This window comes from Drosophila sulfurigaster, chromosome X (genome assembly GCF_023558435.1).
Source record: "Drosophila sulfurigaster albostrigata strain 15112-1811.04 chromosome X, ASM2355843v2, whole genome shotgun sequence".
NCBI lineage: Eukaryota > Metazoa > Arthropoda > Insecta > Diptera > Drosophilidae > Drosophila > Drosophila sulfurigaster.
In genome coordinates this window covers 15,748,350-15,769,841 of record NC_084885.1, presented here as the reverse complement: position 1 = coordinate 15,769,841, position 21,492 = coordinate 15,748,350, and the positions used below count along the sequence as shown (strand labels likewise).

General features: G+C 38.8%; 2 protein-coding genes across 6 annotated transcripts in view; both read right to left on the bottom strand.

Moving 5' to 3' along the window:
* The window catches only part of LOC133848180 (ras GTPase-activating protein raskol), a 58,414-nt gene extending 51,937 nt beyond the window's left edge, over positions 1–6,477 (bottom strand). For 2 of the 4 annotated variants that reach the window (XM_062283624.1, XM_062283625.1), the window contains exon 1: positions 6,074–6,477. In XM_062283624.1, the coding sequence (XP_062139608.1) occupies positions 6,074–6,152 (79 nt within the window). In that variant the 5' untranslated portion in view covers positions 6,153–6,477. The remainder of the gene's footprint in view (positions 1–6,073) is intronic. The other 2 variants (XM_062283626.1, XM_062283627.1) reach the window with 1 other exon arrangement.
* Positions 6,478–7,986: 1,509 nt separating this feature from the next.
* Positions 7,987–20,561, bottom strand: LOC133848182 (uncharacterized). Of its 2 annotated transcripts, none has more exons than XM_062283630.1 (6): positions 20,083–20,561; positions 13,138–14,398; positions 10,948–11,197; positions 9,901–10,169; positions 9,720–9,830; positions 7,987–9,074 (listed from the first exon to the last, which is right to left on the bottom strand). In XM_062283630.1, the coding sequence occupies exons 2-6, from the start codon at positions 14,083–14,085 to the stop codon at positions 8,643–8,645; spliced, it is 2,010 nt and encodes a 669-aa protein (XP_062139614.1). In that variant the 5' UTR covers positions 14,086–14,398; positions 20,083–20,561; the 3' UTR covers positions 7,987–8,642. The 2 variants fall into 2 exon arrangements, with proteins under 2 accessions (XP_062139614.1, XP_062139615.1); XM_062283631.1 differs by having other exon boundaries at positions 13,138–14,268.
* Positions 20,562–21,492: the final 931 nt, after the last annotated feature.

The window sequence follows — 21,492 nt, the reverse complement described above, 5'->3', positions numbered from 1 at the left end:
CTACCTTTTTTTTTTCCATTTCCAATGTAATCTCTCATTATTGTGTCTGTGTGTGTGTGTGTATTGGGATCATTGTGCATTTGTAATTTCTTGTCGTTGTCTCTCGCTCTCTATTAAATGTCTTATCAGCGTAGCCTAATTAGTTTTGCAGATAAGAATATTTTGGTAACTTTTGAAACCTATTAAAAATTCGAATGATAATATCTAAGTATGCTAACAATTGTCGTCAAGAGATAAACTTTATAAACTATAATTATTTTCTTTCAACTTGATCTATGCACTCTATAATCTAATATATAGTATAATCTACGTAGTTGTATTTCCAGTTCTTCCACTGAGATCAATAACTATATAATCTGCGTTGACTTTCAGTTTTCAATCTACAGATTTGCAGATCAATAGTTTTTGTTTTTATCGTTGTAGATGTTGTAATGCACTTGCTCATATTACTCTGCGCTCTTTCTTTTTTTCCTTTGCATTTTTTTTTTTTTTTTTTTGCTGCATATCTTGTTTGGCATATGGCGGCTATAATTTCAATGGTCAACAGGTTTTATGCATACTACTTTTTTTTTTTTAGTTTTTATTAAAATTTCCTTTTTTTTGCTTTTCAATGTTGCTTTTCTTCTTTGGCTGTAGGAATAGGAAAAACTTGAGACGTGTTAATCCATTCCACGTTCGATTTGCCAGGGGAAGTGGAGTGCCAAGGAAATAGGCTTAACCACAAAAGCCTGCTGCTTGCAACACGTCGAGTCGCGTCGCGTCTCGAGTCGCGTTGCGTTGCGTCCCAAACACTTGAGGAAAAAGTGAATTTTTTCATAGAAAGTTGCTGGGCAACATTTGCGATGGGGCGCGGGCCTCTGTTGCCGATACTTGAAAATAGAAAATACAAATACAACAAAAACAAAGGCAGCAGCAACACTAACAACAACAACAATGACGACAACAACTACAACAAGTGTGTGTCCGAATTCTGCAATGCTTTAATTTCACGCTGTTGTTTCACTTTCTAGCGATCAATTGCATCCACAATGCGATCCACATCTCGATAACGATATCCACATATCGCGCAATTCACATAGAGCAAGCAGCTTTTAACCTTAAAGAGCGAGCGCATTGAACTTTCTACCGACAGGTGGCGCTGATGCGGCCCGGCTGCCGTTTAACCCATAAACAAAAGCACACACAAAATCGAAGCACATACAAATCCCAGTATAGAGTATACAAAAACAAAACAAACGGTAACAAAAGCGACGACAACTGCGAGTTGTGCTGCAGTTTGCTGGCCAAACTGTGCCACGACAACAACAACAACCACAACAACAACAAAAATAACAACACCAACTGCGTCTCGTCGTTAATGACGCCATCGCCAATCGACGCTTCGTTCAGATTTACGATTTCTCGCTCTCTCTTTCCCTATCTTCATCTCACTCGCTCTCTCTCTGTCTCGTTGTCTTCCTTTAACGCGCATTTGGCTAAGTTTTTGACGGGCTTAGAAATGAAGAAAAAAAAAACTAAAAACAAGTTAGAATTAGCTGACGAGTTAAATATATGCGACTTGACCATACCCTGTAAAAAGTGACTTTCTTAAAATAATTTCATAAAACAAAATAACAAAATGAATTCATAAATAGAACACTTAATTATATAAAGAAGAAAGTGTGCAAAAATAAATAATAAATATAATGATAATAATAATAATAATAGTAATACTAATACTAATACTAAAACTAATACTAAAACTAATACTAATACTAGTACTTGTACTAGTACTAGTACTAGTACTAGTACTAGTACTAGTACTAGTACTAGTACTAGTACTAGTACTACTACTAATACTAATACTAGTACTAGTACTAGTACTAGTACTAATACTAATACTAATACTAATACTAATACTAATACTAATACTAATACTAATACTAATACTAATACTCATACTAATACTAATACTAATACTAATACTAATACTAATACTAATACTAATACTAATACTAATACTAATACTAATACTAATACTAATACTAATACTAATACTAATACTAATACTAATACTAATACTAATACTAATACTAATACTAATACTAATACTAATACTAATACTAATACTAATACTAATACTAATACTAATACTAATACTAATACTAATACTAATACTAATACTAATACTAATACTAATACTAATACTAATACTAATACTAATACTAATACTAATACTAATACTAATACTAATACTAATACTAATACTAATACTAATACTAATACTAATACTAATACTAATACTAATACTAATACTAATACTAATACTAATACTAATACTAATACTAATACTAATACTAATACTAATACTAATACTAATACTAATACTAATACTAATACTAATACTAATAATAAAAAAAAATAAATGAATACTTTATTAAAATTCGAAAAAAACAAAAATTAAAAGAAAAATAATAATAAAGCTGTAAGAAATCATGAAGAAAATCATATAATATCGAACAATTGCAACAATCTTGCCTATAGAAAAGTATTTAATGTTTGCTTTAATTAACCAGCTGCATTTTAATTAAACGTCAGTCGACGAATATTTTAATTAAGTTGGAAGTTTAAGTTAGAAATGCTCATTTCGTGTAACTGCCAAGTTAATTGATTCATTAGCTTGTTATTCGTAATTTGAATAATAATTTCTATGTGTGTGTTATGCAAGGCTCATTTGGTTAGTTTTCTGTTTGTTCATCAATTAATAACATTTGAAATTTAAATTCACATTTTGTGCATTTTAACAACAAATGTTTAATCAAGAGTTCAAATCAATTTGGAATTAACGCATTTCATAGAAAGTGAAAAAAGTTTAAACTATTTTAGAAACATCCCGTTTGCATAAATCGAACTAATAAAGTTTCCCAAGACAATTAAGTAATTTCAATTCGTTCAACGTTTAACTAAATGAAATGCTAAACTACCCTGCATAAGAAGAAACTAGAGAGGGTAATAGAAATGGCAAAACGGCCTGAAAGTTAGAGCCAAGTTAGTGCCCAAGACGTAAAGAACCATATGAAGAAGCCAAGACCAAAACGAAGACGTGTTAACCAAGACGGTCAAGTGACATGCAAAGCGAAAGCAGCAAAAGCAACATGAACGGGGCGAAACATGACAGCAAAATGATGTCAAGCCAGCGGGCATTCAGCAACAGCAACAACAACAACAACAAGAGGAACAACAATAAGAGGAACGACAACAGCTGAAGCTAAAGCAGAAGCAGAAGCAGCAGCTGCTCAGCAGGGGCCATTGGCCAAATGAACCAAATGGCCGAAACCTGTGCGGTGCTCTCTCTCTCAGTTGCGTGCGTAGGTGGCAAAAGGCAAGGCTAAGCGAAAAGGCTGTTAGAATGTCACAAATGACCTTGACACACCAACCTGCACACACACACACACACACACAGACTGAGAGCTAAACACACCTTCCTTCCGCTGTGAACAGCGCACACACAATAAAGTTAATACCATAACGAACAACAACGAATGATATGCGAATATGGCCATAAGAGAGCTTCGACTCATTGCCTTGAAGCCTTTTCCTCAACGTCAACGTCACCGTCACGACTGCTGCCAGGCGACAAATGTTTAACAATCAATCTCTAAAGTCAGCTTATTAATTTGATACAAATGCCAAATTATATATATCTGCTTATTTCTTCCTTGTATTCAATTTAAATTTAGCCAAACAAATGTATTTCGCTTGAAATTCTCAACATTTCAAGCAGATTGTTCAAATACTTTATATATATATATATATGTATATAGTACATATTTGAAAAAGCCATTGCTCTTGCTTCCCATTCATTTTCAAATTAATCTATACACATATTTTTAGACACTCGAGTACTTGAATAGCACAAAGTGCCTATTATTTTATGCTGCTGCCTCCTCTCGATATCTTTCTATTATTATTATGTTAACTTTTGTGTCGTTCACAGATTCTTCCCATCCATCAATAGACGTGAAACAAGTTATAAAGATAAAAAACGACTATGAAAAGAATCCATTAACGGATGCAAATTACCGCTTTCAATTTAAACTTATTTATTTATGAAAAAGCAAATAAATTCAATGATATAACAACGTTTGAGCATCCATAAATATTACACATTTGAGTGATCATAAAACCAGCTAATTGTTGAGATTTTAAGGGGAAAAACTGGCAGGTCATTAGACAAAATTCGTGAGCGTTGCTTTTGTCGCCTGTCAGTGGGTTGGTCGAGGTTTTCTCTATGTGTGTGCGTGTGTTTACATATCTTTTGCCTTGCGGGCAACGATGAACAACCCCTCAAAACTACAACTACAATAAAAATGAAACGGATGAGCGACAGGTAAAAATGCTAATACGTGCAGATAACGGAAAACGGCCATCAGCAGCAACAACAACAACATAACAAACAATGACAACCTGCCCAAAGTTGCTGTTGTTGGCACTGACTGAGAGGCAACCCTGTTGAGTTTTCCCAGGCCAAAAACCAAAAACCGGCATTTGCACAGGTGGGAAGCGAGACAGACAGGTCATCAGAGCATCGCAGCATCCGCATCCGCAACAGCATCATCATCAGCCACCCTCTCAACACACACACACACACAGCTAAAAGAGACATGTATGTATACACACTAAGCGATGTGTGTCCAGGGTTGAAGAGGTCTTCGAAAAAATCGAAATAGTTCTTGAGAGTAATCCTTAGGGAAATTAGCTTGTTATTAGATCTTGATTTATGCTTCGCCATTATTATTTATTTCTTTCTTTCGAGCTCTAATAATATAATTTAAGCTTCACAAATAAATTTCATTAAAATTTTTATTAAAGTTAAATTCAGGATTTGTTTTTAAAAACCGTTCCTTCTAATAATATCATTTATATTTTACTTTCCTTAAGAAAATAATTTCCTAAATCTGCTTATAAACTTTATCCACAATTTTATACTTCGGAAGTAAATCTCCTTTAAGTCCTTATTTCAACCTAATTCACAATTTGTTTTTAAAATTCTTTCCCTCTAATAATATTATTTATACTTTATTATCATTAAGAAAGGAATTTCCAAAATCGTTTTAACTTTATCCACAATTTACATTTAAACACTTTTGCGTTCCCTCTGCTAATTAATATATTTTATACCTTACAGAAACTAATTTCTCTTAAATCTTGATTTAAGTATTTTAAACACACAGTTTTGTATTTAATATGCTTCGAGTTCCCTTTCTAATTTCGTCAAGCAAATTGTGTTGATTAACAAGTTGTTGACAGAATTTGCTAACAAAATTCTCAAACTAGTTTAATCAGGATATTTATATAGGTCAGTGTGTGTATTCTTCTTCAAATATATATTTATGTTATATGTATGTTTTTTTGTTATAGAGAGTTTAGTTGTTAAACGAGAAACTTTGACAAAGTGTTTTGATAGAAAGTCTAGATTCAGTTGCCTCAATATAAATTTAGGTTTGGTGACTAAACTTGATTTCATTAGAATTGTGAAGATTTGAGCATGTACAATATTTAATTTATAGTATATTTGAAATGACTTAATACGAGTAATTCGGTCACAATTGATAAGCGCAACTTTGTGTATGAGTTGAAAGATTGTATTATTTTGTGAATAAACTGTCTGCTGATTCGAAATATGTTTCATGTTAAATTGAAATTGAAATATAATATGAAATACTATATATTAGAAGTACTCTCAGATGTTCATCACAGTATTTTAATCTCAAGCATTTCCTACTCTACTATAAAAGTTTATTTATCATTCATCAATTGGTACTGTATTATATTTTCGACATGTCTGCTTTTATTGAAACATAATAGTATATAAACACCCCCCAACAAGATATTTGATCACTGCAGCTCAGTATCAACATTTAGTACTACTAATTACTAGAATATATAAACATCCCCCAACAAGATGTATGAGATCTCAATAATAATATTTACTTTTCTATTTATCCACCATCCACCAATTCTATTCCACTCTATTTCGGTATTAACTTAAGATAGAAGAGAAGTTTGGCATTTCGCACACATTCACACTTACCGCAGACATCAAGCCAGCCCTCGACGCGACTGGGGTAGGAAATTGCATAGGCGCGATTCAAATACGTGCGTCGTCCCATCTTGTTGTTTTGTGGGTGGTTTTGCGCCTTTCCTTTTGGGATGCTGCTGCTGCTGCGCCCGCTCTCACACACTCGCTCTCTTTTGGGTGCGCTCTCTCGCTCTCTTTATTCCAGATGCTCGCTGTCGCTCTCTCTTTCTGCAGCTAGGTTTTTGCCGCCTCGTTATCTATCGGCTTATCGACAAGTTGTCGAATGCTGCCCTTGTTGTTGTTGTTGTTTTTGCTGCTGTTCTTGTTGTTGTTGTGGATGTTGTTGCTTTCTACTTAATTTGAATATTGATTTTGTTGAATCCGTTTTGTGTTGCTATTATTATTGCTGCTGCTGCTGCTGGCCAAGTTAACGAATTTGTTTTTATTGCACTTGTCTTAAACGAATAAAAAAAAAACAAAAAAAAGAAAACCGATTAACACAAACAAATCAAAATTTACGTTTCTGTTTTAATTCATTCTCGTTGTTGTTGTTGCACCCTTTCGGTTTTGGCATCGATTAAAAGCTCGACAACAGCAACAACAACTACAACAAAAGCGCGTTTCAAGAGCAAAGCGTTCAAAACACCAGAAGAAGAAGAAGTGGCAGCAGCCGACACACAAGATGATGAAGATGAAGGAGACAGACACAAGAAAAAAATGAAACGATTTTCGTTTTATTTGATTTTGCTGCTTTTGTTTTATTTGCTGTTTCGGTTTCTTTACGCACAACTCCAAGCTTCAATGATGCTGCTACTCTGCTCTGCTCTCTCTTTGTGCCTCCCTTCCCCCTCTCACACATTCTCACGCGTGATTATTTTAGCTATTTTAGCCTTTACTGTTGTTGTTGTTCTTGTTGTTGGCGCTCTTCTTAACAGCTGAGCGCAGGCCGCAGGCGATTCGAATGTGAGAGAGAGATGCTTATACTCAGATTTTCGACTACGACACTGACACCGACTCCCCCCTTCCCTTCCTCCCACCAGCAGCCACCCAATGCTCAGCAGACGATGCGTGACAGTTGCTGCCCGCTGTTGTTGTAGTTGTTGTTATTACTGTATATACACATGCACACACACACACACATCTTCATATATTCCATGCATAGATATATTGTTAATATTCTGCGTCGAAGGCCGGTCGGCGCATATTGAAGTTTTATTTATTGTTGCTGCTGCTGTTGTTGTCGCAGCAACGAAACCAGAAACTTTTTTAGCAGTCACAGACGCCGCTGCTATTCACACACACTCACAAACATACATGCATATATACTGCAGTCGCGTATGCGTTTTTTTTTGGGTGTATTATTTATTTAAAGATACAACAAATGCGCGACATCGGCGCGCACTCCAGCAACAACAAACACACTCACAGTAATATACACATACCCGATGAAAAATACGTTGCACAGTTTTAAAACCAAAAAAAAAAACGAACACGAACACGAGTTTTCAAATGCACATCAACAGGAGCGCGCGCGTCGAGTTGCTTTGAGAAATGCAACAACAAACATTTGAAAAACAAAAAAAAATAACAGTTTCGATGCGTGCGCGCGTTTAACAGAGACGACGACGCGCGACGTGCAAACCGCGCAACAACAAAACATTAACTAAATTAGCAGACAGTGTGACCGCTGCTAATCGCAGCAGAAAATGCACTAAGTGCCAACTCGCGCAACTGCTGCCAATATACCATAAATACCAGCTGTGTGGTATTTTCTGTGCGAGCGGACAAAAGTATGCCACGCAAAAAGTGGGCAACTTTAAAAGCCTGCGCCGTCTTTACTGTATTGCCTACTTTTAGGGCTGCCAAATATGCAAAGTTGAGCGCGCACTTTGAATTGAATTTGAGAAAGTAAAAGACGATTGTTTTTGTTGAACGGTTTACATGAGTTTAATAGTGCACATTATTAGTATATTGTTATTAGTAGATAATCAAAATAAACATAATATTAATAACATTATTTATAAGTAGTAGAGAAATTGCGTTTGCTGCAACTGATTTGTTAATCATTTTGTCGGTTTCTTGTCTACTTTTACAATTTGCCTTTGTGCAGCGTAAAATGTGGGAAAACAAATATTTGCATTAAATAAATTACACTACAACAGCAATGCAACAGCACATCAAAATTTACTATATATGTATATGTATGTATGTTATATATATATGCTATATATAAATGTATAGGGTATACGCATATTGTTGTTCAGTCTTTGATTTTAAACTTAACGGGTTAAAAGTATGCAGTTAAGAGAAAAAAAAAAAAAAAAAAATTGTATGTATGCCAACTACTAGACTAAGTTTTCTTTTGGGAAAAAAATTGATTAATTCATTTACTTTCTGCTGTGATGTTGGGCGGAGATAGGAGATTTAGTTTAGGGACATAGGGGGAGGGAATATTGGGGGAATGTGCTAGAAAATGTTCGTTGTGGGGCACAGCCCCATGGAACGTTTCAGTATAATCGTTTTTTTTTTTTTGTATGGTAAATCATAGTAGAAGTAGTAGTATTATTATTAGTATTTCAATTCACAATTTGGTGGCCTCCTCATCTTGGCCACTGGAAGGTGGCGCCGGCGATACCGAACCTGAACCCGATGCTGATCCTGAACCAGATCCCGAGCCCGATCCCGATCCCGATCCTGATCCTGATCCCGAACCAGATGCGATTGTCGATGGCTCCGATTCGATGGCCGCCTGCAGCTCGACGAATATGTCAATGAGATTGTTGATGCCAATCAAATAGCCATCCTCATGATTGCCCACCTTCCAGGCCGAGTAGTGATCGATGTGCAGCTGCTCGGGCAATGCCACCGTCTTGGCGAAATCAATTAGCCAAACGCTCGCATGCGTCTGATCGTGCACAAAGAGCAGCGAGCTGCCGATCACCTCGTGTGTCTGAAAGAACTCCGATACGGCCAAGGTGGCGCGAATGGCCCGCAATCGTTGTATATAGCGTGGCTGCAACAGGGAGATACAACGGGGTAATAAATTAGATACAATAATAGAAACAATCGATATTGTTTATGTTGTAATTGTTTAGGCTAAAGCTAATCGCATAGGGGAAAGATTCATGATCGATTCAATGCAGGGAAAATTATACAGAATTGAATTCTTAATGAATAACATACACAAGAATTAGTCTTTATTTTAGTGTGTTTTATGGGCACATTAAGTAAAGAATTCTGCATTGTATCCGCTGTATATAACCGATATATACACTAAAAAGAAAGACCAAATTCTAAAATTAAGAACATTCGTCCAAAAAGAACATATTCTTGAAACTAGGAACATTAGTCTAAAAAAAAAAACATATTTAAAAAAAAGACCAAAAATTCTAAATTTAAAATATTAAATAAGAACTAACAAACAATAAAATACAATAAGATTTTTAAGACTAAAAGATTTTTACTTCTTTTTAAATTGAACTTGGGTCCTATATATAGTATTAAGAGTTCTTGAAATCAAGATGTCTTTTCTAACATTACGATTTTCATGTTCTTGACGCACAAAACCAAAATTGGCACCAAACTTCTTAATTTAAGAATTTGTTTTTCAGTGTATATTAATGTCTGTTAATGGAATATTACATCTATAAGAACTCACCAGAATATGTGGATGGCCGCTGAGAAACTCGGAGAAGGCCAATTTGATTTGTTCGCGTGACTTGGTCGTTTTAAAATCTTTGGAACTGGTGCCGTCGCTCTTCTTGATGCCCTGCGATCCACAAAAGTCAAAAATGAGTAATTCAAATATATGTAGATCAAGAGGAATTTAAATGCCCTACCTCAATGCGAAAGCCCAGCGTGGCTGTGCTTGAGATGGTCTCACGCCAGACCATGTAGCGTGGCTTCGTCACCGCCTTGGCTGCGTGCTCTTCGGCATTGGGAGCCAGGGCGTCGATCTGTATCATTTTGTCGTACATATCCTTGCGCAGCTTGGGCTTCTCCTTGGCCTTCGATAGCTCCTCCTCGAGATAGGTGCGCACGCCCACCTTGCAGTCCATCACGCAAGGCTGCACATAGTCGCTAAGCAGATCCTGCAGTTGCAAATAGACTGCAAAAGAGGGAGAAATAAAAATATTAAAAGAAACTTGAAAGTATAATGCTTTTTACTCTAATTATATGATATAACTATAATATAAAACACAAAAAGTATAAGCTAATGAGTTCGATCAAGCTATAAATGAATTTATCGATTGTTGGGCTGCACTGTACTATCGATAGTAAACAAGTATAAAACGATTGAAATGAAGGAAATTGCAATAAAATAATTTAATTCTAACTACAATAATAATAATGTATCTATTTGAATATACATTGAATTAATCTCTACCACATTTGATAATTATCGACGTGTTGACAGCTTACGTCTTTAATCGATAGTTAACCAATAGTTTTGTTGATAAATAGCTAGTTTTAAAAGTAAATTTTGAAATTCCTTTACAAAATTTAGTAGTAGTAGTAGTAGGGAACACTACGGGAAGGGAACATGATTTGAGAGCAAACTATAGCACTTTATCGATAGTACAATCGATAGTTAAAAGACAACACTTACGTTCGTCATCCTCGCTTTAATTTAATGTACAATGTTCAATGTTTTATGTATATCGAATTTGTGCCTATAAAGTTTGCTAATTATCGATGATTTGACAGCTTACTATCGTCAGAGATCGATAGTTAACCAATAGTTATTTCAAAAATTAACTTGTTTTAAAAGTATATTTTTCAATTGGGAGTCAAGTGGCAAAGAACACTACTAATAAGCGATGGTTTGACAGCAAACTATCGCACGTTATCGATAGTACAAACGATAGTTAAAGTGGTATACTTACGTTCACCATCCTCGCTGGTCACCTGGCCCTTGTAGACGGGCACATACGGACGCAGCACATCCTGCATGAGCACCTGAAAGCATTCCTCCTCCTTGGGGCAGAGCTTCTTGAGTACGGTGCCCGGTTCGGGACCTGCTTTGAAGTTGCCCTGATGTCCGGCTAGCTGGACCCACGGATAACGCTGCTTCTTGTACGTCTGAAAGAAGGGCGTCCACTGCACAATATTGCGTATCTTGCGCCAGCCGGAGCTCTAGGGGGAGCAAACAAAAACGAGTCATTAAATTATCCGCTTCATAAACTAGTATACAATACAATATATGAAAATACATAAATAATTCACTTCATCTACGCTGTAAAATTAATTGAAACGGCGATCCCGTTTTGAGGTCACGCGGAATTTGCCGCATAGGCTCGTTCGTTCGCTGCCTGGTCACGGCCCATTAAACAACACACACCAAAAAAAAAACAAAAAACAAAAACAATATACAAGACTATTAAAGTTTATGACTTTGAGATCGAGCGAACACTTTTTTGTGACGTCAACGAACGCCTTATCAGCGTGTGCGTCTGGATTTGGGAAAATGCCGAATAGCGCCGGCATTAATACCGATTAGCATCGGTTAGCACCAACAAAAAAAATAAAATAAATAAAAATTACTTAAACGTTGAGAGTTGTTGAACACTGGATACACTTTGCGTTGGCCTTGAATAACACCCGAAGCCATTAACCCAACAACATCAGGAACTAGCTGCTACCCTAATCATTAAAATGCTGCAAAAGTAACGGAAATCTTTAGGGAAAATTTCCAATGCAGTTCGGATAAATTTTACTAACGATTGATGCTAAATAATACTCGAAATCCAGAAATTAACTTTTATCAAAGTCGCTTCCGACTAATGTAGAATTCCTTTCGGTTAGCAACTACAAGTTAGTTAGTTCGAAAACATTTTTTAAAACCACACTGATATCCAATACTACGAAGTCTTGCAACCGCATGGCGTAAAGTCCAACCACATAACATAGACAGCTACTGAACAGTGAATGATACTAAATAAAACCGCATGCAAAGCTGACAGCTTAGACACTTGATTAAGTCCGGTAGCACCCGGTAGTTGCTTAGAGGCCGCTCGAAAACCAGCTTGTTGCAGGCAGGTTGAAAGGTTGCTAGTTTGCAGTTGGTATTATCATTTGGTAGTAGCTGAGAGGCTGACAGCTTGCAGCCACTAGTAAAAGTTGCTAGTATATGAAAGGCTGCCAGATTGCAGCACTTGCTAGCATTCGGTAGTAGCTGAGATAAAGGGCTGCCAGCTAGCTGCTGGTATTAGCTCTCGATAGTAGCTGAAAGGCTGTTGCGGGTACTATCATTCGGTAGAAGCTGAGAGGGTAACTGCTTGGAGCCGATATTAGCATCTGGTAGTGGCTGAAAGACTGTCAATTAGCAGACGGTACTATTACTCAATAGGAGTTGTAAAGCTCTCCGATGACAACCGAAACTAGCATTTGGTAGTAGCTGAGGGGCTGACAGCTAACAGGCTGGTAGTAGATGAAAGGTTGTGATAGAGTTCTTCGCACTATCACTCGATAGTAGCTGAGAGACTACCAGCTTGTAGTTGGTATTAGTAAATGATATTAGCTGATAGGCTACCAGCTTGAAGCCGGTATTAGCATCTGGTAGTGGCAAAAAGGCTGTCAATTAGCAAACGGTACTATTGTTAAGAGTTGAAAAGCTCTCAGCTGACAACCGGAACTAGCATCTGGTAGTAGCTGAGAGGTTGACAGCTAACAGTCGGTAGTAGCTAAAGAGCTGTCAGTTAGCAGCCGTTATAAGCTCTCGGTGGTAGAGTAAAGTCTGTCAGTCAGTTGCTGGTACTATCACTCGGTAGTAGCTGAGAGGCTGCCAGCTTGTAGTTGATATTAAATCGCAGTAGTAGTAGTACTAGTAGTAGTAGTTGAGAGGCTGTAAGATAGTAAACGGTACTATCACTCGGTAGTAGCTAAAAAGCAACCGTAGCTAGCATCCGGTAGTAGCTGAGAGGCTGCTAACTTGCAGACGGTATTAAGTCGCAGAAGTAGCCGTAGAGCAGACATCTAGCAGTCGGCTTTACTATCTGGTAGTAGCTAAGAGGCTGATAACTTTCCGCCGGTACTAGCTGAGAGGCTGCCGATATTAAGCAACAGCAGCAGCTTACCTTCTTCGTGCTGCCTGTGGGCGAGGCTGAGCCACCCCCGACCGTTGCGGACGACGACGATGGGGCGGCCGATGTGGACACATCGGAGTCCCACTCGGAGCTTAGATCATCGCTGCTGGCATAGCCGTAATCGCGAGGCATCGGCACCTCCAGCAGCGATTTGGAGTATTGAATGTAGCCGGGACACAGACTCTGGCCCAGCGGTGAGTGCGAGCGACGCGGCGGCGTCGCCAGCGACATGGACAACGGTTGCGACAGCTGTTGGGATAGCTTGCGACCGGCGAGCGCCGACGAGAGGCTGATGTGCTCCCCCGCATTGGCCGTAATGCTGATGGTGGGCATCGAGAGTTTCTTCTCCGCCCGCTGCTTAATGCCATGCGCCTGGGCAAAGGCCAGACTGCACTTCCTCGGCTGCATATTGTTGCCCGAGAGTTTGCGGCGAAAGATCTTCTTCGTAGCTCCGCTGCCGCCGCCACCTGAACCTCCGCTGCTCACATCAACGGCAGCTGTCTCAGCCTCGCTGCCCGCATCCTCGCTGTCGACGTGATGCGACGACGACGATTTGTTGTGACCGCCGCTGCGAATGCTGTCGCCATCGTCATCGTCAGCGTCAGCGTCGTCGGCATCGTCGCCATCGTCCAAGCGCAGCTTGGCAATGTCCTCGGGCAGGAGGTCGGGGAAATGCAGCAGCTTCACGGTGACCTTTTTGCCAGCCTCGTTGTAGTACACTTCCTTGGCGCTCATCCTGTCAAAGTCCTCGTAGATGCGCACTTGTGGCGACGGCGGTGGCGTTGGCGGTGTTGTTGGTGGCGTTGTGGCAGCGGCACCTGATGTGGCAGCTGCTCCTGAAGTGTTGTTGGCGTTCGTGTTGCTGTTGCTATTGCTGTTGCGTGTGGCACGTGGCACGGGCGGCTGCGTGAGAGCGCACACAGACATTTTACAGGACATGTGAGGTGGAGGGTGAGGGGCGTCCACTCGACGTCCGCTTACGCATTAGACGCTCTGCAGTTGCCACAAAAAACAAATGTCGTTGTCGTTGTTGCTGTTGCTATTGTTGTTGTCACTTTCAATGCTGCATTCGATTTTGTTTGTATTTGATTGATTTCTGCGCATTTGCGAACTCGTTCGCGCCTAAGTCACAATTGAGAACCACACGAAACGATTCACCACAGCACAAAAAAAAAAACACAAAATAGTTTGACGTTTCAATCACAGCGCGATGTCGACAGCGACAGTTGACGTAACCGACTTGTCAGCTACCCTAAAAAAAAAACGAAACTACGATTGCAATTATCCGCCGCAGTTTGAGTTGAAGTTTAAGTTGTTGATTAGCTGTTGTTGCTGCTTGTTTTGTTTTCTAAGGATCGATAATAGAGAGTGATTCATAGACGTGGATGATTCACAATGATGAAAATAACTTTTAATAGTTTGTGTCAAAACTATCGATAGCTAATGCGATAGTAAACTGTTAACGTCGATAGCTTTGCTTTGTATATCCACCGTTTTTTCATAGTTAGTTTAATCAGCGAATCTTTAGCCTTGGTAACCAGTTTTTTTTAAAGAGCTCTGATTCATAGACGTTGATGAATCACAGCGATGAAAATTGTTTTATATAGTTTGTTTGAAAACTATCGATAGTTGATGGATTTGTTTTATATATCTACAGTTCTCTTAGCCTACGTGACCTGTTTTCTTTTTAAGAAGAATCCGAAAGTTAAAAATGAAGATTGATTCATAGACGTTGATAAATTACAACGATTAATATAGTTTTGTATAATTTGTTTGAAATCGATAGTAAACTATACGATTAGTTTACCGATGATGGCAATTTCTTCATAGATAGTTCGATCACCGAAACTTTAGCCTAGGTAAACAGTTTTTTTTTAAAAAAGCATGACACAGTTTATAATTAAGATGAATCACAGCGAACAATATAGTTTTGCATAGTTTGTTTCATAATTATCGATAGTAAACTATCGATATTCAATAATAATAATAATAATAAACAATTGATGGCGATAGCTTTGCTTTGCATTTCTGAAGTTTCTTTAGAGTTAGAAGCTTTTTTAAAGTATCCCATCATTTATAGATCAGCTCATAAAACATAATGAATACTCCACTATTTAGAGTGTTTTATAAACCTAGTTATTCAAAGATTGTTTAATATCTAGACCTCACATTTAGCTTATTGTCATATTCAAAATTTATTGATACAAAAACATGTATACAATTTTTAAATATGCGAAGCTTATTAAATTTCATGAAATTTCATTGAAAGACACCTGGTATCATCTAAATAACCGATCTTAATTCTTACGAAATATGGAAATTCCAAGGTCTATTTATAATGTAGCGCTTTTGTTTAAACATCGCCTGAAACGTTTTAAAGTGCAAAACAATTTGTTGTATAATAAATTTATAGAAATTCTAGAGAGCTCTTGGGTTTCTAAAGTCGTCCTTAAATTGGATAAAGATTATGAATAAATTAAGTGAGATATTTTCTCAACAAAATATTGTTTCTTAGTTCGTCCAGGCTGATCTTAAGTTGTATTTTCTTTTCTGCTAAGTAGCGATGAATGAAATTCTACTCAAAAGTAGGTTTAACCTTCAATATTTTAGCTTCTATCTTTCTACTATAAAGTTTCTAGGCGAGATTTCCTTAAATGAAATGTTTTAGAGGTAGACTCAAGTGTGTTCTGAGCTGACTTTTGTTTAAAGATTAGCAAAATAGCTTCGTTCTTTAATTTTGCGGTAAATTAAAATCAAATTAAATTTATTACACGATTGTAATTTTTTTGTATTATTGTTCGAAGGGAGGGAAACTTATCATAAGAATGTTAAGGATTAATTTCATTTTGGAAACATTTTCATATATTTCATTTAGATATCTTTGATTAAAGTAAAAAGTTTTTTTCAAGTTTTCTACCAACTCTTTCTTTCTTTCTCTTTTCCCTTTTCTTCTCAATTCAATAATTCTCAATAGATTCGCAAATTGTTTGGCAATCGAATCAATTGAGGACATCAGCAATTCGTTGTTGCCCAATTGCTAAAGTGGCTGCCGCAAATGCAACTTGTTTTTTTGGGGCTGTTGCTGCTGCAGGTTGCAGGTTGTAAGTTGCTGTTGGTGATGCTGGTTGTTGGTTGCTGGTTGTTGGCTTGGTTGCTTGCTTGGCGCACACATCAATCAAAATTGATTAAATTTAATGGAAAACGAAAAACAAAACCAAGCGCACGCATCTAAGTAGGCATTGTTGGAGCGTGTTGGCATCTTGGCAGCTCCATCTGCGGTCAAACGAGACGCAACGAGAGGCGAGAGGCGAGAAGCAAAAGGAGAGCGGGGAAGAGTGAAGAATGGAGCAACAACGCCTTGGTTTTTGTTTGGTTGACACACCAAAAGCACCATAGATAATTACATTCGCTGTGGACTCTTCGAATGTGTTGTGGAAGCGCAACCGCAAATGAATTAGATTTGAGTTCCGAACGAGAACGAGAACAAAAGTTCGAGAGAGAGAGAGAGAGAGGAGGAAAGGCAGAAACGAACCCAAAAGACGAACCGAACCGAACCGAACCTAGAAATCAACTGCGAGTCCAAAACAACAAACCGCATTATGATAATAATGGAAATGGTAATGACAACGACAACAGCGACGATAACAACAACAAAAAGTATCAAGAATGGCAAAGCGTGCTATCCAGTTACACCTCTTCCTCTCTCTGTCTCCCTCTCTCTCTCTCTCTGTCACACTCTCGCTGTTTTGCTCTTCTTCGTTGTGTGAAACATTTGACGTCATTTGCAAAAGTTGCGAGCTGCGATAACGAAACAACAACCACAGCAACAACAACAACCTGGGGAACCTTGGAACGTCAACACACACACACACACACACACACACACACACTCCCATGTGGCACCTTTTGTGTGCGTGTGTTTGTGTGTGTGTGTGGTCGCATATAGGCCACAGTATGGCGACTATAAGTAGGCCGATCGATATGGAAGCGAGCAGATACAAAGCAGCTGCAGCAGCAATCGCATCGAGAGCTGCAAATGGAGATGGAGATAGAAGAGAGTGAGCGAGAGAGAGAGAGAGCACAGCAGGAGATGCAACGAAAGAGAGAGCAACAGGCAGACAAAGACTGCGACAGAGAGAGAGGAAGGTTGGGGGAGGAAGCGAGGCAACAGATCGGACATAATCACATCCGCATAAACATTGACGTGCCTGCAGATTAGCTATATTTTTAGACTCTATACGTATATACAATGTGCAATATATATATGTTCAGAGAGGTGTACATATATAGCATATATAGAGCGTAGTCGGACTGCGATCGGAACTGAATTTGAAGCGTGTGCACTGGAATCTGATAAAGGGACGCGTTCTCTCGACTTCGCTTGCGTTCGTTTACTACATCTCTCTCGCTCTAGATCTCTCTACCTATCTCTCTCTATCTGTCTTTCTCTGTCTCTCTCTCTCTCTCTCTCTCTCTCTTCTCTCACTCTAACTCTATGTAGCTCTCTATATCGGTCTATCTTTTCTTTCTTTTAAGTCCCTCTTCTATGACATCTTCGAATTCTTCTCCTGTCTCATCTTCTCTTGCACCTACTAGCTTCTGCTTTAGCGCCATTTCTTTAACATTCTTGTGTTCTTTTTACACTACTTTTACGCTTTCCCACTACTATGACATATCTTTTTTGTCCCATATAAATACTATTTCAATTTTTTCCTTCTCTATTCTGTCTCTATTACTTCTGCCTGACACTCTCCCTTTTGCTATTTCATCTCTTTTTGTCTTTCATTTGATTTCTTTTTTTTTTGTGATTATTACTTTCATTTCCCATCATTGAATCCCTAACTTTTTCTATTTATTTGTCTAATTGTTTCCCAAATGCTTCCGCAAATTCTCCTAAGCTCTTTCTACTTTCTTCTCTCATACATTATCTTTAAATATCCGTATATTGATCTCTTTTTATCGTTAAGCAGCATCAACTTTTTTCAAGCTGAGCTCCCATTGCATTATAATCTAGCAAAAGTTCACTGGAGTTCTAATCTTCTTCTTCTTTCTTCTCAACCATTGATCTAGCTCTGTCTCTCTCTTCTCTACCTTCACTTTCTATCATTCCTCTTTTCTATATTCTCCATAACAGTTGATCTCTCTTTCTCTCTCTCCCTACTTACACTCTTTTTTTCTACATTCTCCTTAATTGTTGATCTCTCTTAATATCTCTCATCCTTTACCTTTACTCTCTCTATCTTTCTTCTTATCTATATTCCCTTTAACTGATCGCTCTCTCTCTCTCTCTCTCTCTCTGTCTATCCTTCTTAACTCTCTCTCTTTCTCTTTCTCCGGTTACCTTTTTAAAATCCCTTTTTCTTCTTTACTACTACTCAACTTTTTCTTGTTTAATGTTTTATCCTAAGCTCCTTCTTTGCTTTTCTTCTCCTGATGATTCTTCTTCTTCTTTTCCTCTCTACATTGATCCTTAAATTACACACTGTCTTCGCCGCTCCCCAACCAGTTCTTCCACATTCTTTTTTTAGTATTCAATGTGGGTTCGCTTAAAAACCAATTTGCTCGTTTCGTTATCTAATAAAAACAATTTTGTAGAATCAACGACGACGACAGCGAAATGAAGCTCGATAGACGTCGCTATAGATACACGGATATAGATATAGTTATGTGTAGATATATGTAGATATAGATACAACAAGTGTATCTGTATCTGTATCTGTATCTAGCGTAGTTGTGTCTATATAAATATGGGCAAGAGGAGCTATAAGCTACGTAATTGTGACGCCCAAGCTAACTCTAACGATCCACCCGCCGATCCCCTAATCCCCTCGATTCTCCCCACCCCCCCTCTCCTCCTCTGGGATCGACAAATCTTTGCCGGACTGCGCTTAATGTGCGGCATTCACGCCGCATAACAATGAACAGCGCAAAAAAAAAATACAAAAAAAAAAAAATAGCAACGTTGTGTGTGTGTGTGTATATATATATATTTTTTTGTTTCTTAACTGCCGAAAGCTTAAAATTAATAAAGTAAACACTTTTTTTTTTTTTTGCTATTTTGGTTGCCATTGACGCACAAATTGCGCTAGAAGCGAGGAGAAGAGAGAGGATAATGGTGAGCGGGGGGAGGTGTGTGTGTGGGGGGGAGAAGAAGATGGATCGCCATTGGGTGGTGGGAGGCGATGGGGAATGAAACGGCGGCTACAACGGATGTGTATTGAACGATTGATGCCAATTATGGCGCAAACAGTGGAGGAGTATGTAGATGATGGCGGGGGTTGGAGCGGTCGAAGAGGGGAACGACGGGGGAACCGGGGGAACGGGCGTGGGGTTGCCATTTTTGGGACGTTTGCGCTAAATGAGCTTCAATTGCCAAATTGATGCAAACGAAATTGTTTAATAAAACATGCGAAGCGTCGGTCAAACAAAAAACTATTATATAAGCACCCCTCAAACCCCTCCCCCCTACACTCTACACAAACAGAGCGTGAGCGAGAGCGAGAGAGAGAGAGAGAGAGAGAGAGAGAGCGCTTCTGTGGGCGCTTGCAAAGTGCGTAGCATTCTCCATTGACGTCGACGTTAAAATGTTTACATAAACTTGAATTCAATTTCAGTTGCAGAGGAAGCAGCGACAGCGACAGCGACGCCGACGTCGACTGCGGCAGAGGGCAGGCAAAAACAGCTCCACTCTCCACTCTCCCCAACCCCTCTCGCCACTGTTTAACGCCCACTCTGCCCTTTATTTTGTGCGGCGCGTGCTTCAATTAACACTTTTTACACAGCAGCAGCAGCAACAACAACAACAACAACTGCGCAACTTGCAACGAGTAGAAATTGTCATCGAGCTTTCATGTCAAACAAGCAACAACAAGTAATACTTATTTGTTGTTGCGGTTTTCAGTTTTTTTTTTTGGTTTTTTTTTTTGTTTTACATACACAAGTGCTGCACACACAAAAAACAATAATTAAAATAAGCAGACAAAATACCGAAAAAAAATACGAAAAAAAAAACAACACGACGACTCGCGAAACGAAAATTGAAATTAAAAACTTTTTTTTTGTTCAGCTTGTCTCTGCTTAATGTTATTCTTGTTTGTTGATGTTCTCGTTATTATTATTACTGTTATTGTTATTGTTATGTTTACTGTTTCTGTTTCTGTTTGTGTTTGTGTTTCGGTTACGGTTTCGTTTTCGTGGTTTTGGCTTTTGCAGCTGTTGTTGGTGGCAGCGACGCGTGCCTCGCATTGGCTTCACAGAAGAATATAACGAACAAGGAAAAAAAAACACCAACAACAACAACAAACAGTAGAGCAAAGAACTAAACTAAAACGTTGACTGCGACGTAGACAGAGACAGAGACGGAGACGTAGCCCAGCCGCACGCGATCGCTGCGAAAGCTCAACTGGTCTGGGGGGACACAGACACACAGAGACAGAGTCAGAGCCACCACCAAAACTGAGCAGCAGCAGCAGCAGCAGCAAAAGCAAAAGCAACAGCAGCGACAGCGCAGTCGTCAATGGGTAGTGAAGCGCACAGCAATGTTGTTTTTGTATATTTTTGGAGTCCTACTAACTACGAACACGGCAACAGCAACAACAATACTATATGTGTAGACGACTCTAGCTGATAACAGTCAAACAGAGCGACAGAGAAAGAAAGAGAGTGTGAATGGAGAGCGAGAGCAAGTGTGAGTGCAAATGCGAGTACGAGCACGTGAGAGAGCGCAAAGTGAGAGAGTACTTGCTTGCATGTGCGTGTGTGTGTCTGTGCAAGTATTAGATGGAAGGGCAAGTGCCAGACAGACACACGACACACGAACAAGACAATGGACATGGGAAGCTTCCATTAACAGTGCAAAGCTCATGCTGTCTGTGACGTATGCTGGAAGAGAGCACCAAAGCGTGCATGTGTGAGAGCGCGTGTGCTAAAGGATAAGGCGTGTGCGCGAGAGAGCGAGAGAGTATCGTGTTCTCAGGAATGTTCTAGTGGAATGTGGGAAGCTGTGCGCAAAGCTGCAAACAGCGATTTATCACTTTTGAATGATGCTTTGTTATCTTGCATCTTTGTGTTGTTACACTGACTCTCTCTCCCTCTCTCTCTCTCTTGCTCGCTTGCTCGTTTTATTTTGTGTATTTGCATCAGAACTTTCCCTTGCTTCACATCTCGCCAATATGTATGTATTTAATTTTTATCACTTTACGCATGAGCTGCGCTCAATGGCGCGCTCTCTTGCTCTCGCTCTCGCGCGCGTCAACGTCGCATCATAACACGCCTGTGACGTCAATTGGCAACACCAACAACAACAGAAAGAGCAGCTTTCGGACCGGTCCAACAGTCCAATAATTC